The sequence below is a fragment of the Miniopterus natalensis genome, chromosome 1 (genome assembly GCF_054644295.1).
Source record: "Miniopterus natalensis isolate mMinNat1 chromosome 1, mMinNat1.hap1, whole genome shotgun sequence".
In the NCBI taxonomy this organism is placed as follows: domain Eukaryota; kingdom Metazoa; phylum Chordata; class Mammalia; order Chiroptera; family Miniopteridae; genus Miniopterus; species Miniopterus natalensis.
This window is the reverse complement of record NC_142081.1, coordinates 1,841,222-1,858,974: the sequence shown is the minus strand read 5'-3', so window position 1 is coordinate 1,858,974 and position 17,753 is coordinate 1,841,222. Positions and strand designations below refer to the sequence as shown.

Genomic DNA, 17,753 nt, shown 5'->3' with positions numbered 1-17,753 from the left:
GGCCACAGGAGCCCAGAGGAGGTGGCTGCAGAGGGACAGGGAGGAGGGGAGGGAGGGCACTCAGGCCCCCCGTGTGTCTTGCCCTGATCTCTGCCCCAGGCCAGGGGTGCGCATGGGGCAGGGCGGGGGCAGCTCCTCTCCGGGTCTCGCGTGGGACCCCAGGCCTGGGTGGGGACTCTGCGGCGCGCAGATGCGTTTGTGATGAGCGGGTCCGGGGCAGGTAGGAGGAGACAATTCCTCCAGCGGCCGCTTGGGGGAGTCAGGGGAGGACCCCGTGAGTGGGGGTGGGGTGGGGAGGCTCCACGGTCCTTCCCGGCCCGCAGAGTGCGCGCGGGGCGGGCCCCGCCTTTGCGCCCCGGCCAAGCTGCCACGTCCCGCCTCCTGCTCCCGGCGCCCCTGAAGGGGCCCAGCGTTCTGCCCTCCAGGCCCCCCTTTCCCAATTTTCTGCTCGCTGGCCGCTTACCCTACGGGTCCCGTTCAAGGCCCCCCCCCCCCCGGGCAGTCTTCCCTGGCGCCCCCTTAACTCCCCAAACCTTCCCCACGGGCCTAGGTGATTTAGGCGACCCTGCCTCCGCGCTCCACCTTCCCCGAGCGGGCGGCTGGCCCTCTTGGCCTGCGCCCGACAGCACGCGAGACCGGGGAAGGGGGCGCGCACAGCAGGAGCGGGACCCGAGCCTGAGTTTGTATCCGGACAGAGCGCCCCAGCCCCAGATTCCGACCGCGACTTGGCCGCGCCAGGAGACGAGCCCGAACCCTCTCCTCCAGGGAGTTACTGGAGCGGCCGGAGGGGCCCGGGGCGAAGAAGGCTGCGGGTGGCTGGAACCAGCTTTAAGGTGGAGGCACAGAGGGGCGACGCGCGGGGGCCTTGGGGGTCCATAGGCCGAGGCTGGGGCGTGGGGTGGGGCTAGCGAGGAGCTTCTCCACACAGGGGCGCCCTGAAGCATGGGCAGAGTGGGGGAGCTCAAGGTCACTGTGCTCTGTACACGTCCCCAGGGACTGAGACCCCAAGGCGCCGAGCGCCCCGGCCCACGGGAGGGGAGGGGCTGCGATGTGCTCCCGGTCGGCGGAGGCTTCTCCGAGCCCAGCGCAGCGGCGCGGCCCCTCCTTCCCTGCGCCTCGGGGCCAGGGCACCGGGCAGGGGCTCGCGAGGCGGGGGGTGAGCACCCACAGCGAGGGGGCCCGGGTCCCCTCCGGACCCTCCTCCTCGGGCCGCGTGTCGGGGCGTCTGGCGCGCCGCCAGGGCGGAGGGGGGCGCTGTCGGCGCCGGCGGGCGGGGCCGGAGCGCGGGGACGCGCGGCGCGAAGCGAGCGCAGGTGCCGCGGGCGCGGGCCGGGGAGGATTGGGGGCCTGGCGGGCGACTCCGCGCCGTGCGGGGCGCAGCGGCGGCGGGCGCGCGGCCAGTGCACGCGCGGGCGGGGAGGCGGCGGCGGCGCGGCGGCGGGAGGAGCTCGGAGCCGCTCCCCGCGCTCCGCTCCTCCATGGCGCTGCCCCGGCCGCCCGAGCAGCCCCGCGGCGCGCCCCGCAGGGCGCCCAGCCTGCTGGAGATGGGGGCGCTCTGCCTGGACTCGGAGATCATCCTGGGCTTCACCAGCCACCTCCTGAGGCGGCGAGCCAAGGTGAGCGCCGGGCGGCGGGACCGGGATGGCGGCAGAGGCGCTGTCCCGCGACTTTGCGGCGCGGCTCCCGGGGAAGGGGACGCGGGTGCTGAGCAGCGTCCCGCAGCCCGGGCCTGGGACTCGCTGGCTCACTTTCCCCCATTAGTGCTGCCCTGTCTCCCGCTCCCCTCAAGGCTGCATCCTGAGCGGGAGGCACCGGGCCGGGGCGGAGAGCGCAGCGCAGGGACTCGGGCTCCCACCGCGCGTCTTGCTGGGGTGGGCGAGGCGCGGAGTGGGAGTCTCGGGGCTGAGCCTGAGTCCCTGAGGTGACTCCAGATCCCGCGTGCGCCTCTTGGATCTGCGGGGGCTGTGTCCCGGCCCCCCTCTGGGGAGCCGGGTGCGGGGCGTGAGCGTGCGCTTCGCCAAGCGCCGCAGTGGTGCGTGCGGACGACCGAAGTTGCGGGCGTGGCTGGCCCAGGTCTTAAGACCCGGGCTCCGCGTCGGTGTTTCTGGGGACGCATGTGGGCAGTGAGTGCATGTGCGTGTGTGTGTGCGTGATAGACAGCCGTGCTCCCCGGGCCCGGAGTGTGTCTGGCCCAGAGCAGTTGGGCGGCGGGAGCGGTGCTGCGGCGTCGGCGGTGTCCCGGCGTCCCGGGGTCCCGACATCCGTTTGGGGGCTGACGCCCGTTGTCCTCAGGGAGGCTGCGACCAGACAGGAGATGGGGGTGCTTCTGGCCGTCGGGCCGGGTGCGAAGGGGGACCACAGAGTGCGAGTCCACTTTATTCCTGCCCACTCCCGCCACGTTGCAGGCCAGAAAGGACTCGGAACGCCAGGAGGAGAGGATCCGCCCCTCTTTTAGGAGGAGCCCGTGCATGGGGGTGGGGGTGGGGGTGGGGGTGGGGGGGGAGGACTTTCCAAGTAAAAGGGTGGCGGGCGAAACGTAATGAAGAAGGTAGCTTTGGGGGCCTTAGGAGAGGCGGGGAGCGACTCGAATCTGTGTGAGGGTCTCACCGTTTGCGCGGGGAGCTGCGGGCCGCGTCCTCCGCCTGGACCACCGCCCGCCGGCCGCCCCGCTCGGGCTCCGCGGCTTCTGGTCCTCCGGGAGCGCCCCTGGCCCGGGACGAGCGGCGCCAGGTCTCTCCAGGCGCCGGGCGGCGGTGGCCAGCAGGGGTCGCTCGCGTCACGGGAAGGGGGCGTCCTCTCCCGCCGGCCGGACCCGGGTTTCGGGCCGACCCGACCCGAACGGGGACTCGGAACCTCTCGCCGCCTCGGACGGCGGCGACCCTCGGGGCCGGGCTGGAGCGGGAGCAACTGGTCGCCGGAGAGGGAGGGGGAGACCTCCCGGCCGGAGACAAACAGGCAATTAATTCCCGAGCCAAGTTCCCATCTGCCAGGCCGGCTGACAACAGGTCCCGCGCACACCCCGGGGCCAGCCGCGCCGCCGCCTCCCGCGGCCGCCGCACGCAGCGCGCACACCCCCCTTCGTGCACACGCGCGGCTGCAGAGACACGCGGGCTGCTCGCAGACACGCCTAGACACAGACACACCGCCAGGGGCATTGCACGTTCCGAGGCGCAGACCGCGAGTCATTCACCCACGCGCGACAGTCAGACCCAAAGGGTGGCCCGCGACACGCGGAGTGCACCGGGATTTGCAGGAAAAAAGCGCCTGGGCATCTGGGGGGCCTGGGTTCGGCCCCTTCCTCGTCCCACCGTGGGCGCTGTTGGGCAAGACCTCCGGCCTGGCCTCGGCGTCTCCCCCGCAAGGTGAGGAGTGGGCGGGTGCCTCCCAGGAGACGCGCAGACCCCAGGGTCCCGGCAAAAGAGCAGGAAGGCGCATGCGCGAGCGCGCACCGCGTGGCCTCGAGCGGCCCCCGGCGCCCCTCCCCGCGGCCGGGACTCGCGCGGCAAGTTGGGGTCCTTGGAGTGGGAGGGGCCGCGCCGCGGTGAGGGTCCCCTCCCCCACGCACCGTCCGGCCGAGGGCGGGGGCGGGGCAGCCCCCCGGCGCCGCCCCGCAGGCCCGGCCCCGCCCCGCCCCGCCGCCCGGGCGCGCTCTCCGCGGCGGGCGCACGCTCTCCGCCACTCGCCTCCCGCGCCTCCAACTTCGGAGCGGCCGGCGGGACCATGGGGGCGCCCCGCGGCCGTATCACGTAGCCGCGCGGCCCCGAAGCTCGCGCCCGGCCCTTCCCGCGCCCCGGCCATGGGCGGCCGCGGCGTCCCCCTGTGCGCGGCGCAATCCGCGGTACGCGCGGCCGGGCCCCGGGAGCGAGGCGGGCGGCGGGGGGGGGGCGGCGGGGGCACCGCGGGGCTGAGTCCTAGACCCCCGGGATGGTCGCGGGGTGCGGGGCGCCCCCTCGGGACCCGGCCTGGAGGGGGCGCGGGGGCTGCCGGGCCTCCTGCTGGGAGGGTCGGTCCCCGGACCTACCGGGATGGAAGGAGAGGGTGGGCGGCAGGTCCGCACCCAGCGCTCCTAACTTTGTCGAGCGTCCCACTCGGGGTGGGGGTGGGGGTGGGGGGCGGGACGCGCTGAGTCTGGAGTCACCGGTGCTGGACGTCGGGGCTGTGCCGCAGTGGCCGAGGCTTACTGTCCCCTTCGACACTCCCTTCCCGCAGGTGCCAGAGGGTGGCCCGGCCCGGGAGCCGCTGCAGCTGGTGGAGGTGCCCCCCCGCAAGAGGCTGCCCGCCGGGCCCGAGCACGACCCATGTGGCAACCGCCCTGCGCCCGAGGGCGCCGGGGCCGGCGCAGAGCAGGGCCACTTGGCCGTTGGAGGTGGCTGGTGCCGCCACTGCCACACGAAGCTCGCCGAGCTCAAGCGACAGGCGTGGAAGCTGGTCAGCGGGCCCGGCACACCCCTCCGGGTATGTGACCTTTCCAGTGGTTTTGGCTAGCCCCTTCTCTCTGGGCCTCAGTTTCCCCTCCTGGAACAGTGGGTGTGAGTTGGGGTGGCAGGATTGGAGGGGGTTGGGTGGGCGTTTCTGCCAGAGCTGCAGGAGCTGCAGATGTCCCACAGCTGGAACCGCAGTCTGTTTGGGAGGGGGACGGGAGGGAGGGAGGTAGATGGCAGGGACTCCACCCAGGGCAGGACAGCTCTTGCCCTGCCAGCAGCAAGAGGCTACTTGGTGTGTTGCTGCCCTTGGAGCACCTGGGCCCCCAGCCGGGTGTCTGGAAATTGTACACTTGGCACAGGAGGGCTTGGAAGACCAGAGGGTGGCCCTGCCTGCTCCCTCCTAGCATCAGGGATAAGAATTATGTGTGGGACACAGCCGGGGCTCTGTCACTTTAGGCAAGTGGCCACTCATCTGGGAATTGAGTGGCTGGGCCTCTGGGTTCCCCAGGCTTCCGTCCCAGCTGCCAGGGTGTTTGCCACGGGTGGGGGGGGCGCAACCTCCAGCCAATGGGCTTGCCTGGGTCTTGGAAGGAGCTGGGACTATTGTTCAAGGAACAATGCACCCTGGAATTTGCAGAGCCTGGGAAGGTGGGGGTCTCCAGAGGAAGCCCTTCCCGCCTGACCTTCAGTGTTTCTGAAAGCGTTCCTGGGAAGTCCGCATAATCCCATTGAATCTAAATATAGTTCTCCTAGGAGGCCACGTGGCCTGGGGGTGGGGCGGAACCCAGGCTCTTGGGGTCCCACGTGTTCCCTGTCTGGGGCAGGCAGGGTGGCCTGAGTCTGGTTTCTGCTCTGGGCACTCTGGCAAATGGAGGGGACCTGTGGCCTGTCCAGGGGTGGTGCTGGACTCTCCCCCACTCTGCTGTGATCAGGGTGAAGCCTCTCCAAGCTCTGTGGCCCAGATGTCCTGCATCTGGTTGAAAAGATGCCAGCGGACCTTCAGGCCTCAGGAGGGTGTGGTTCGGGACAGACTCCCGGGGGCCTGTCAGAGCTGCAGAGCTGTCTTGCTTCCCCATCTGGGGAGACTGAGGCCAGAGAGGAGAGGGACTTTATGACAGCTGGGCTTCGCCTGGTTTCACTGGGCATGTGGCCAGCTGGCCGCAGGGGGTGGGGATCCTGGTGGAGAGAGCCGCAGGTCACACCAGTCACTGGTGAATTCCAGGGTCCCTCTAGGGGGGTCTTAGTGGTCTCTTTCTGCAGACAGCTTATCAGGGAAGCCCCCAGACCACTCATCTCCCACCTCCCCTCACCTTTCCCAAGTTTGGTGTTTGACGCTGGATACTTCTCAGTGCCAGGTGGGGCTCACCCCCTTTCCCTGCCTTCCCTGGCACCCAGTGGCCTGCTCACCCAGCATACCAGGGTCCCAGGCTTTGTTCCTGCTTTGTGCGCCCCCCCCCCGCTGCTTCCTCCTGTGTGAGATGAGGGTGATCTCCAGGGGCTGGTCTAGGAGTGCTGTCCAACCTGTAGGGTGCTGTGTCCCAGGGAAGGAAGACCCATTGTCCACTGCTTGTCCAGAGAGGATGGAAACAGGGCCATGGGGGGCTTAGCCACCCTGGGCCATGGGATGTGGGGGGTTGGGCCAGCAGCCCTGGGACGTTGGCGGGCGTCACTGTCCTGTGCGACCTGGACTTCCCCCCGTGTCCTGGCTGACTTGCAGCCTGCAGCTTGGCCCGGCTTGGCCCAGAGCTTCCTCCAGGGAGGCGGGGAGGCGGTGTCCGGATGGACGCACACGCAGCTGCTTCTGCTTCTGCTTCTGGTCTGGAAGGGAGGGCTCTGTGGGGCAGCCGGGGTGGGGAGCTGACAAGGCACGGGGCACACAGACCTGCTGTCTGATTTCCCTAGGGACCTTTTCTTATTTCTCAGCATGAGATGAGCTTCATGAGGACAGCACGTCACAGTTTACAGAGAACGTTGCCTGTGTTTTCTCAGTCCTGGGGGCTTGCTGGGCTCCCACAGCTGGGGTGGAGCTGGAGCTGGGGCCACAGTGGCCTGTGGGGTCCATGCCTGGTCTCAGGTATAGACCCCAGTTGGCTCCTTGCCCACGCTCCTACCAGCAGACAGGTCTCTGCTGAGGGACCTTGGGCAGGTCCTCTGAGAGCTTGGGCCTCAGTTTCCCTCTCTGTACTCAGGACAGCCTTTGTACCGATTTCACAGGTGCATTGAGCAGTGCCCAGCAAGGGCGGCTTGCACACCTTAGCCCCGGTTGCTTTTGCTGGGATGTGGGCTCGAGGGTCACGGCCGTGATGGTCTTTGGTGGCTGGGGGGCGGGGGCGGGTGGTCTGCCAGCTATCAGTCAGCCTGGGTGTAAGGCCTGCCTGTCTCCTGCTGCCCTGTGTTCTCTCCTCCCTGTGTCTGCCTTGGTTTCCCTATCTGGGCAGTCAGGGTGACTATGGTCCCCACCCAGGACCCCACTCAAGATAGGGCCGTACCCTGCCCCCTTTCTGAACCCTGATGCCCTGGAGTGTAGGGAGGGGGCACATGCTCTGCCACCCAGGCTGGAACCTGGGACACTGTCCTTCCTGAACTGAGCATGACAGGTGGGGCTTCCAGGCTGAGCACCCCCCACTGTGCCACCTTCTGATCTTGCCAAGGTCTCCGGGTGACCCCTTCAGGACCCCTGCGTGTCCTGGAGCCACACCCTCTGGACTGTCCTCCTGAGGCCTCTATGGGCCCCTCTCGCAGGCCCTGCCCCAGGCACCCTCCTCCTCTCCCGACCCCCAGCTGCCCTGGGTGTTTCCTGCCAGTTCCTGTCCTTAGCCCTCTGTGCCCCTCCAGGTGCCCCTGCCTCTGACAGGTCTCTCTGGGAACTCATGGCGGCCCCCGCTCAGGGTCCAGAGCCAGGCCCCCTTCGGCTACACCCTAGTGCCCCAGCTTAGCTCCGGCCTATGTCCTCCTGTCCCTGAGCAGAACCTGGCGCCACCCAGCCCTTCTTGCCCCATGTTCTCACCCAACACAGCGGACTGGTCACCAGCTTCCTGCTGACCCCTTTCCTTGTGTCCCCAGCCCAGCCCCCAATGCCTGCCCACTCCTAGCTGCCCAACCTCAGGGCAGCCGGGGGGTACTCGCCCAAGTATGGACCTAGCAGGAGGAGTCTCCGGCCAGTCCCTGGCCCTACTGTCCCAGCCTGGCCCCACCCGACTGAGGGCCTCACTCTCACTTTATCCCATGATGGTTTGTCACAAGCACCCCTTTTGCAGACCCCAACCCCCCTGTCCTCCCCATACTCATCTGGCAGAACCACACTTAGGGTCACCTGGTGTCCCGTGGCCTGGTACCTGTGCAGCTGACTGTGGCGGGGGACTCTGACCCCGCTGACCTGCCTCACTCTGAGTTTATGGCCTGGAGCTCTGGCGCTCCCCACGTGCATCCAGGCTCCCCACCCTCCAGTTCCACCCGCCCCTCTTCCGAGGCACCCCTGGTTCTCAGCCTTTCTCAGCCCTTTCCACACTCCTCGGCCACTGTGTGGACTCTGTGTCCAGGGTGCCACCCCCAGGTGGGAGCTCTGCCAGGGCGGGTGCAGGGTCCAGGTCACCCAGCAATGTTTGTTGAATGACTGAGTGACCAGGCTTTTCCTCCTGAGCCCTCTGTGTTCACCCCAGGGCTGCTGGGCTGATCCCAGCTCTCTACCCCGCCCCCCACCGAGGTGACAGCCCCATGGAGGATGGTGGTTCCTGTCTCCTGGCCGCAGTGGAGGCAGGGATCCTGACCTTGGGGATCTGGTCCAGCTGCCACCCAGATGCCTAATGACAGAGGTGACTGCTCCTCCAGAGACCCATGATATTCGACATTCGAGGTGTCAACACAGGTGCAGAATTGATTAGTGCCCCCGGAAGTGATCAATTCTCATTTAGCTCTTGCAGATCTCTCTCTCACCTCAGCCAGGTGACAGCTTGCCCCTAGTTACAGCTCGGTGACGTGACCTGTCCCTAGGGCTGGAGGCTTGGAGACCGTCCTGTCTCTGGGGCCTGGCTTGGGTGGGGGTGGCCCTGCCAGCTCTCCCTTCCCTGATCATCACCCCCAGGAAACTTTCCCGGCCCTCTGTTCCCACAGCTGCCACTGTGGGTGTCACCGGTGCATGATGGTGGGGTCCTGGGGCTATAGTCTGGCCGCTGTGGCCCTGGGTAGGCAGGGGCTGCTGAGCGCAGCCTGTGTTGGCCTTTGCTGCCTGGGAGAATCCCTGGCCCCAACCCCCCACGCTGTTTGGAGTCTGGCCTGAGCTCCAGCAGCTCCTGGGACCACCCCGAACCAGGGGAACCAGGGCCATGGTGTCTGCCTTGGGGCTCTGGAGGGTGGGGCACTTGGCCCTCAGCAGTGTTCCCCAGCTGAGCCAGGTGTTGGCAGGCTCCAGAGGCAGCCAGGGAGGTGTGAAAGAGGCGGGCACTGCCTGGGGCTGGCTGTTGGGCAGCCTCCCAGCTGGCACGGGACTGGATGACTCAGCCGGGAAGGGATCTGTCTGTGGGACTCCAGGCCTCTAGGCCACTCGGGGGACTGAACCTGGCAGGCGAGAGAGGAGGCTGGGCAGGCCTGGCTTCTTATCCGACCTCTGCGAGACCTCAGCCGGCCCCTCCGCAGCCTGGCTGGCTCCCTCCTTCCTCCCTAGATGGATGGTGGTCTAGTTGGTTCTCCATGTCCCTGGGGACTTACTCGGTCCAGTGATGGAGTGACGGGCTCCTTGTGGTCAAATTTTTGCTGGTTCCAGGGTTTCAGGGTGAAGGTGGACAGTGGGGGTGGGATTGAGCAGGATTGATTACCTCCCGACATCAGCCAGGGCAGAGGTGGGGCATCAGGAGCCAGCGGAGGTGCAGGAGCTTTGGTTCTTGCTGGAGGGGTCCAGCTGCTGTCAGAGATTGGGGCTGAGCAGAGACCTGAGTGGTGACTGACCTCGCTGCCCCTCTGCTGAGAGGGGGGGAAGGGCTACAGGCCACCCCTGAACCTCAGGCTGCTCAGAGGCTGCCTGGGGGTTTGTGATGGGTTAAGGGAACCAGCCTGCGGCCTTCCCAAGGCTCCCTCCAGTGTCCTGAAAGGATCTCATATTTGAGAGTTTGAAGAACTGGGTTTTTTCTCAAATAGTGAGGGAAGTCTAGTTTCCCTTTTCCTTTGCCTGCCAGGAAACTCACAGCTCTTCAGCTTCCACCAACCACATGGGCCCTTTCTCACATGTCTTATGGGCACTGATCACTGTCATGGTTCTAATGTGACTGACTGTGGTCATGTGGTTCTGTCTTTAATTTGCGCTGTGTTCCTGGGAGCCACCATGCAGGTTTTGTGCAAGAAAGTTTGGGGTATGGTAAATAAATGAAGTAAAAGTTGGTTGAGTGTCTGGCCTCTGTCTACGGTGAAGGGGAGTGGCAGTCAAGGCCAGGCTGTCCCTTGTTAGGTTCCTGGTGGCAGCCAGGCTGGGTGGCCCGGCCTCTGGCAGCTACTTCTTTCCTGTCTGCCCCGAGCTCTGAGCTCTGGGTTCTCTCTTCCCTCCAAGTGAACACAGGGCTGACGAGATTCTCCTGGGGGAGAGGAGAGGCTGGGGCACCATCCCATGGCATGGTCACTGCTTTCCAGGGTCTCAGCCTCCCCATTTGTGAGCAGGGTCCTTGGACTGACCGTGTCATTTTCCCTCCTCCCCCAGGTTAGGGCTACTCTCACTTCTGGTGTCATGTTTTGTGGCTGGGGAACCCCTGTGGGGCTGGGTGGCCTGAGGGATGTCTGCAGGGATCCTGGTGCTCTGTGGGAGGGGCCCCTGGCCCTGGCCTCTTGGCAGCACCCCAGACTGTGGGGCAGGGTGGGTGGGCTCCGCCAGGCGCCTGGGGCTGGCAGGTTTATGGTCCTGCCTGCTCGGCCCAGCGCCAGCTGCTCCACGCCCGCTGTGTCCGGTCTCAGGTGGATGTCCTTACACCGCTGCACGTTACCTCTGACCCCGTGTTTCCAGGTGGAGCGTGCCAGGCACCGGCCCTGCCTCGTGTCCTGCTCGGGTGTGGGCTGCAGGCTTGGCCCCTCCCTAAATGTCTTATTCTGGGCTTCCCTGTCCCAGTCCTGCCCTCCACAGCCCAGCTCTGCCTCCTGGAACTCCCACCAGCCATCAAAACTTGGCCCATCCAAAACCCAAGGAACTGCCGGGCAGCCATCTCGGCTTGGCCCGCCCAACAGCTGCCCTTTGCTCAGCCACAGACCCTCCTGGTCTTGTTCCTAGGGCCCCCTCTCCTTGGCCCCCATCCCTTCCTGTGCCTCCCACACTTTGAGTCTCAGCTCTGCTGTGTGGCCTGAGCCAAGTGTCTTAGCCTCTCTGAGCCCCAGTCTGTAAAGGGGGCATGCTCATGGTAGCCAGCATGTAAGGGGGTTCCCAGTGGGGTGGGTGTCTGTGGAGGCGGGTGCCCTGGCACTCTGAGGGGACTTATCCAGCCAGCACAGGGGGCTGCGGGAGCCTGGGGGTGCCTGACAGTGGTAAGTCTGGGTGTTGGGTCTTGAGATAGTGACAGGGGCCCATCCTGCCTGGTGTCTGCCTTCTCTTTGGGGTGATTGTTGAGGATGGCCTGCAGGGCGATGCCCCCCACCCTGGAGGAGAGATCTGTAGCCCATGTTCAGATGAGGAGATGAGCCATGTTCGGCCCACGGAGCTGGGCCGGAGCGTGTCCGGGTGAGTCCAGGCCCCTGAAGCATGCCAAGCCCCTCCTCTGAATGGCGGGTGTCCTGATGGAGCTGCCTCCCCACTACCCCCACCCCGCTAAGGCTGTCCTGCTGGTCTGGCCTTTAGCCCCCAGGGGTCCCTTTAGTGGCATCGGGCAGAGGACAGGGGGGACCATTGACGAGAGGAGGTCTCAATGGACTAGTGTGTGCCCCCAGCTGCCCAGCTGGCTGGCGCCTGGCACAAGGCCTTGGGGACGGGTGCTGGTCAGTGCTGGGTAGCTAGGCTGGGCCCCCTGCTCCCCACCCCTCCCCCCAGCAGAGAAGGGAACCTGGGTCAGCTCCGGGCCTCAGAACTACTGACTGATGGGGCTGGAGTGTCGGACAGGAGAGGTCTGCTGGGGGTCTCTAGGTCCTCCCTGGGAACTGGCAGGCTCAGGCGGGCAGGGCCCTGGGCTGGGTGCTGGGCCCTCGATGGGAGGGAGTGGCCTGAGCATAGTCTGGCAGTTTCTAGGCTGGAAAACTGAGCCCTGATCCCTGACCTACCCCAGTCCCGCCAGGCTGCACGCGACATAGGAATGTCCTCAGTCCTGGACAGCAGTGCTCGAGAGGCGGTGCCTGGCCCAGCAGCCAGGGGTCCTTTCCTGGACCTGTTGTCAACTCCGGAAGCGGTGGATGCAGGGTCACTGCCTGCACAGGGCCACTGCCTGCATGGGGTCACTGCCTGCACGGGGTCACTGCCTGCCTGGGACCGCTGCCGGCGTGCTCTGTTTGGAGGGAAGGGGGGGTGAGGCAGAGGGATTGCTGCCAGTGAGGACCCCAGCTCCCTGCCCACATGCATGCTCACCTACACAGTGTGGCACCCGGGGAGGGGAACCCCGGGCTCGGGTGCTCCTCCAGGCTGGGCATCTGGTCCAAGTTCCCTTCCAGTGGGTGCTGGCACCCTCTTTCTAAAGACGGGGTGATGGGGGCTCAGAGAGGGTCGTCTCATAGTCCTGAGGTCTTGGGGCTTCTCTGAGTTGGGGAGCAGACCCCTCCCGTCCCCCTCCCATGGTGGCCTCAGCTGGGGATGTGGTCAGCTCCTGTGGGACCTCATGGGTGGGCCTGGTAGGCTGGGCTGGGGGAACCTCTCCTGTTAGTGGTGATGGGGCAGCAGGTCCTGGTGAGGTCCCTCTGGGCCCCCAGTGTAGGGAAGATGGAAGGATTACTTACAGTAACTCAGAGACCCCAGAGCTGCAGCGAGAAATGGAAAGTCATCTTAAAGGGGGGAGGCTCCCTAAAACTGGGTGGCGTGCAGGTAGGTGGTATGCAGTGCTAAATTGAGTCAAATTAAGAAAAACTCTTTTTAAGTGCAAATAAAATATCTGTTTAATTAGACCTTAAAGAGGAAATTAAAAATAATATTTTGCAGCCAGGTGATTACTGTTTTTCTGAAGGTGCTGGGCTCCAGGAGGGAGGGGTAGGGGGTAGGCGGGGTGGGGGCTGAGCTTTCAGGGCCTGGCATTCCTGCGATCTGGGCTGTGACCCTGCAGGGGCTGGGGCCTGTGGACCCCCTGTGGCTGGGAGAGACCTGTCCTTTCAGAAGGGATGGGGAAAGATCAGTGGCTCCTCAGGTGCCTCCAGCCTGCTGTGCTGAGGTCTGACACTGTGGGCCTGTGCTGTGGAGGCCCAGAGAGGGCTGCCCAGGGCCTCGCGTGGTGTGGAAGGTGGTGTCTGCCCCTTGCCCATTCTGGGCTTGGCCAATGCCAGTCCCTGGGAGAAAGCCCCCCCCCTCACCCCATCTGGAGTCCTGAATGCTGGGCCAGGGTGCTGGGGTGGAGAGCCCAGCGCTGGGTCTGTCCTGCCCAAAGCTTGCTGGCCCCCAGGCTGGTCAGACAGACTGGAGAGGCCTCGGGTGCCTCAGGTGCAGGGTGCATGGCTCTGAGTGACCTGCTTGCCCTGAGTGTTGCATGCTGCTCAGGGGTCCAAGGTCTAGCCCCAGCTGCCTGGACTGCCTGCGAGGCTTGGGGCAGGGCTTTCAGCCCCACTGGGCACCCATGTGGTGGCCTCAGGCAGGTCTCTCCTGGGGGGGGGGGTGTTCTGCCATCTCCAGTGTGTGACCTGAGACAGAGGTTGGAGAGCTGGCCCCTGCCCCACGTCTGGAGCCCCTACAGCCAGGCTGTCTGCAGCTGTGATTGTGGGGGTCCCTGAGAGGGAGGCTTGGTGGCCAGTGCTGGCTGGGCTTTGATCATGGGGTGGGGCCCTGGTGTGTCTGGGCGGGGCCTCCTGCAGCCTGGAAAGCAGGGCTCCCTCCCCTGTGGCTGTGAGAGAGCAGGGCTGGGCGGGACCTGGGGGGCTGTGAGCACTAAGCCCCCCGCTGTGGGCTCGCTGAGCAGGTGACCAGGCAGCCGGGCTCGTCTTTCTGTGACAGGGGTGCTCACCCCCCAGGGCTTTGATCAGTGCCCCAGGCCTGAGTGGGCCGGGGCCTCCCTGACAGCTGCTGTCTGAATTCCTGATGACACAGCTGGGCGGGGGCTGGGGGGCTCGGCTGGAGTAACTGGGGCGTGCTGCCCTGGCTTCCTGTGGCCTCCCCCCAGCCTCTGTGCCTGGCTGGCTGTGTGGGGTGCTGGGGGTCTGGTGCATGCCCAGGTCAGCCTCCCCCTTCCTGCCTCCTCCTTTGTAGCCCATGGAGGGGGGCTGGGGGCTCCCCAAGAGGTCTGAGGCCCCTAAGACAGGCAGAGGCCCTAGAACAATGGGCTGCTGGGGCCCGGCGGGCAGGGGCTGGGCAGCCTTTCAAGTTGGGTTAATGGCTCTAGCAGGCACTTCCTTCCCCTCATCCCGGCCACCATTAGTGGCCTCCTGCTGAGTGGAAAAACCAGAGTAATCAGAGCCAGGACCTGGAAAACAGGGGGAGTGGCAGGCCTGGGGGACAGGGCGTCTGGATTCCATCTGCGCCAGGCCGGCCAGCCTGCCAGCCCGAGTGGGGGTTCCTGCAGAGTGTTGCCATGGCCCCCCCTCTGCAGGGCTCCCGAGGCCACCTCGGTGAATTCCCGCAGGGCTGCAGGAGGGAGGGGGTTCGCTAATCTGAACCAGGCTCACAGGCACGTCAGAGGCTCAGAGGCCCTCCAGCCCAGCTGGAGAGAACCCAGGCCTTCCGGTGGCCCGTCTCAGGTAGCTGGACTCGGCATGGCTGGGTCACCCTTCCATTTGACCTGTCTGCCTGGGTGTGGGGGGACAGTTCTGTGGCCTACACTGCCTGGAGCATGGGTGGTCCTGGGGACATAGGTGCAGGGGGACCTCTTGCTCACATTGGACTGGAGCAAGGCCACCACTGTCCCTTGAGCCTTCCCAGGCATCTGTGGACACGGGCTCAGCCGCCACAGGTCAGGCTCGGGGAGCTTGGGTAGATGGATGAGATCCGCCTTCTTGTCTGAGAAACGGTTGTGTTGGGGAGGCCTTGGTTCCTTTTGTGGTCAGCAGGGCAGCTGGACTGGAGCAGGCTGCCCCTTGGGTGGTGTGGCCAGCGGTGAGCAGGGCGGCCCGGGGCTGGGGAGGCAGGAAGCCCTGGCTCTACACTCCACACGTTTGCTGCAGGTTTGGGCTGGGGGCTGAGGGAGGGGTTCGGGCTGGCGAGGCGACCAGCTGCTGAGGTGGAGACAAGGGGCCTGCATTTGGGACCTGCTTTGCTGGGTTGGCACTGGGACAGTCCTGGGTGGTCACAGCCGGTGCTCCATTGAGGGGCTGGCCCCAGCTCAGACCCTGACCCCTGTAGGGCTGTCCTGGGAGGTGGCGAGGTGGAGTCGGGTGGGGCGGTCGAGGGGCAGGGGATGGGCCCTCCAGTTAGGTTCTTCCTGAGAATCGATGCCTGCTTCTCATTCCAGGGTATCACCTCCTCCAGGAAGCCCTCTCTGATCTCCAGGCTAGGCAGGGTCCTCTAGGTTCCCCTCGCTCCTGTTCTTAGTCCTTTCTGGACACCAGGCTCATGGTCAGGGAGACTTGTGTGTCCCCCCAGTGTGGGGGAGCGGGCGCTGGGCTGCAGGGGCAGCTACCAGTCAGCATGGCTCCGTGATGGAGCGTGGTGGGCACCGAGCCTTGCCTCCCTCCGCCCTGCTGGCTGGCACTTGTGGCCCCGGACTGCCCGGCTCACTGCCGAGTATCATCGTAGGACATTGATGCAGGACCGCATTTCATTTTCCTCCTGCTCCCTCCGGACTAGGGCCGGAGACTTCGCAGAGGCAGGGAGAGGGTCCCCAGCCGCCCAGGCCCGCATCGGCCAGGGCTGATCCGGGGAGGCCATTGTGGCTCTGGAATAGACGTGGCTTTGCACGGGGGCCCTGGGGTGCGGGCCAGCCCAGCCTTGTGGAAGGCCCTGGCGGGGGGGGGCCTGGCCCTGCTCTGCGGCCTCCTGGCGGCTCCTCAGCTGCGTGGCCTTGGCTGTTCGTGGCCAGGTTGCCGGGGAGCACAGATGTCATGTTAGCATGAGCGAGCCCGGTAGTGACGGCGGGAAGGTGGGCAGTGTCAAGGGCACCGCGGGCCACACTGTTCAGTCCGATAATTATTTTCCTGCTGGGCGCGTGCAGACGAAACCATTTGGGGCTTATTAACCAGTTATGGATTACGCCACGGCCGCAGCAGGCGTTGGCTGCAGCGGGGGATGGGGAGGATCCGGTGGCCGGTCCTGGTGCCTGGGCCCTGACCGCCTCTGTCCCTTGTTCCCCCAGGACCCTTGCCTGTCTGCTCTGCTCCTTGACAAGCTGCCGGCGCCTGGGGCCCTGTCATCGTGCCACCCAGAGGCCGAGCGCCGCTGTGACGCCTGTGCCACCCACCTGAACCAGCTCACACGGGAGGCCCTGCAGCTGCTGCAGACACCTGCCGGCCATGAGGACCCTGACACCCCTCATGGAGGCCCCAGCCTCACGCTGTCCAGCCCCAGCACTGTGACCAGCCCGAGGAATGGACCGATGGTGGCCGGCGCGGCCAGCAGGCAGCCGGGCCACATGGGGCCGGACAGGAGGAAGGGGCTGGCCTGGCCACCCGGGCCCAGCGTCCAGGTGTCAGTGGCACCTGCCGGCCTGGGTGGGGCGCTGAGCACGGTCACCATCCAGGCTCAGCAGTGCCTGGAGGGCATGTGGAGCGTCTCGAGGGTCAACAGCTTCCTGCCTCCGTCGTGCTTGGTGAGTGCCCTGGACGGGGTGTTGGCAGCTGGGTTCCCTCCTGGGGGCCTGTGTCCACCCCTCATGGGCAGTGCTGGGCTGTGGACCTTGGACGATGCCCCCAGCCAGTCCTAAGGCCGCAAGGTCAGTGGTGGGCAGCGTCCTTTCATGTCCCCCGGAGCATCACATCCATGGCACCAGCACATGTGGCGAGGGTGGTGTGGCTTCTCTTGCCTCCTAGGCCACGCCTGGCACTGCGGGCTGATGGAAGGGCCTTATGGGCTCCTGGGACGAGGTCAGATCTTCATCCTCGGGGCTTGGGGCTGGGGGGGTGGGGACATCTCCGAGTGGGGTGGGGCCCCAGTGGTCCCTCCCCTCCAAGCTCTCCTGCCATATCAGGCTGCCCCCAGGGGCATGGCCAGGGTGACACAGACCTGCCCACAGACAGGGGCATAGAGCCTGGAGCACAGGGAGGCCTGTGTTCACTACTCACCAGGCCTGCTCTCAGGAGCCGCCTCTCTTCAGTTGACTACAGAATGCTTCTCCCTTCCGAGGCTCCCCCTCCTCTGGCCACCAGGTTGTCACCTCAGCAGTGGGCATGGCTTCTGTGGAACCAGCCCTGGGCATGGTGGGTGCTGTGGGTGCCATGCACCTGGACTGGCAGTGTTAGCCCCACAGTCCGAGATGAAGCCAGCTCTGGCTGAAGGGGGTCAGGGGACCCCGCACTTTCCCATCAGCCATGGAGCTCAGCTGGTAGGGGTTTCTCTTGTGTGTCCTCTGTGTCCCCCAGTTTTCCATTGAGGAGTACCACCAGGATGGGGTGTCAGGAGAGGGTGGGTTGTTGGATTTCCCAGGGGTTTCCTGGGACAGCTGAAGAAGTTGGTGTGGGGTGGGGCCAGGGCTCTCTCAGGAAGACCTGTCCCCAGAAGGCACCTGGCCGCCCTGCCTGAGTCTTGCATGACCAGGGGACCTCCTCCCGGGGATCACATGCCTTCAGACGCACCCACCTGCTTGGTTGAGGACTGAGAGGGAGAATCCTGCCGTGTTCAGGATAGGGGCTCACTAGAAACAAAGTAGGAAGGACTCTCCAAGCAGAGGGAATAGTCAGTGTGGAGGTCTGGAGCTGTGAGGCTGGAGCACGGAGGCCTCCCTGGAGGTGGGAAGCATGAGGCCGTATCAGGAAACAGGGCTGGGGGAGGGAAGGGGAGATGAATGTGGGGCGTGGACCAGGCCAGGTGGGACCAGGTAATGGTGCTGCACAGGTGTGTGTAGGTATATGGAAGAGCCCACCCCCTGCGTGTCACCCATCCCCACAAAGCCCAGGGACCGGGAGATGGATGGGAGGCTGTGAAGACGTTTGCTTGGTATGTGTTTCAGCCACTCAGCCAGCCGCTCAGGCCTGCCCAGCAAGTGTCTGTGGCAGAAGCGTTTGCCACAGTCTGTGCCCGGTGGTGCTGCAGGGCTAGAGGGAGGGCCCAGCTGCTGGGCAAAGCCCTGCGCAGTCTTAGTATGAGAGACTCGT

The 17,753-nt window shown here is 65.8% G+C and overlaps 1 protein-coding gene across 1 annotated transcript in view; it reads left to right on the top strand.

The window, feature by feature from the left end:
• Nucleotides 1–1,478: 1,478 nt before the first annotated feature.
• Nucleotides 1,479–17,753, top strand: part of KIF26A (kinesin family member 26A) — a 39,345-nt gene continuing 23,070 nt past the window's right edge. The window contains exons 1-3 of the mRNA XM_087817891.1: nt 1,479–1,616; nt 4,210–4,455; nt 15,800–16,252. Coding sequence (XP_087674017.1) covers nt 1,479–1,616; nt 4,210–4,455; nt 15,800–16,252 — 837 coding nt within the window. The remainder of the gene's footprint in view (nt 1,617–4,209; nt 4,456–15,799; nt 16,253–17,753) is intronic.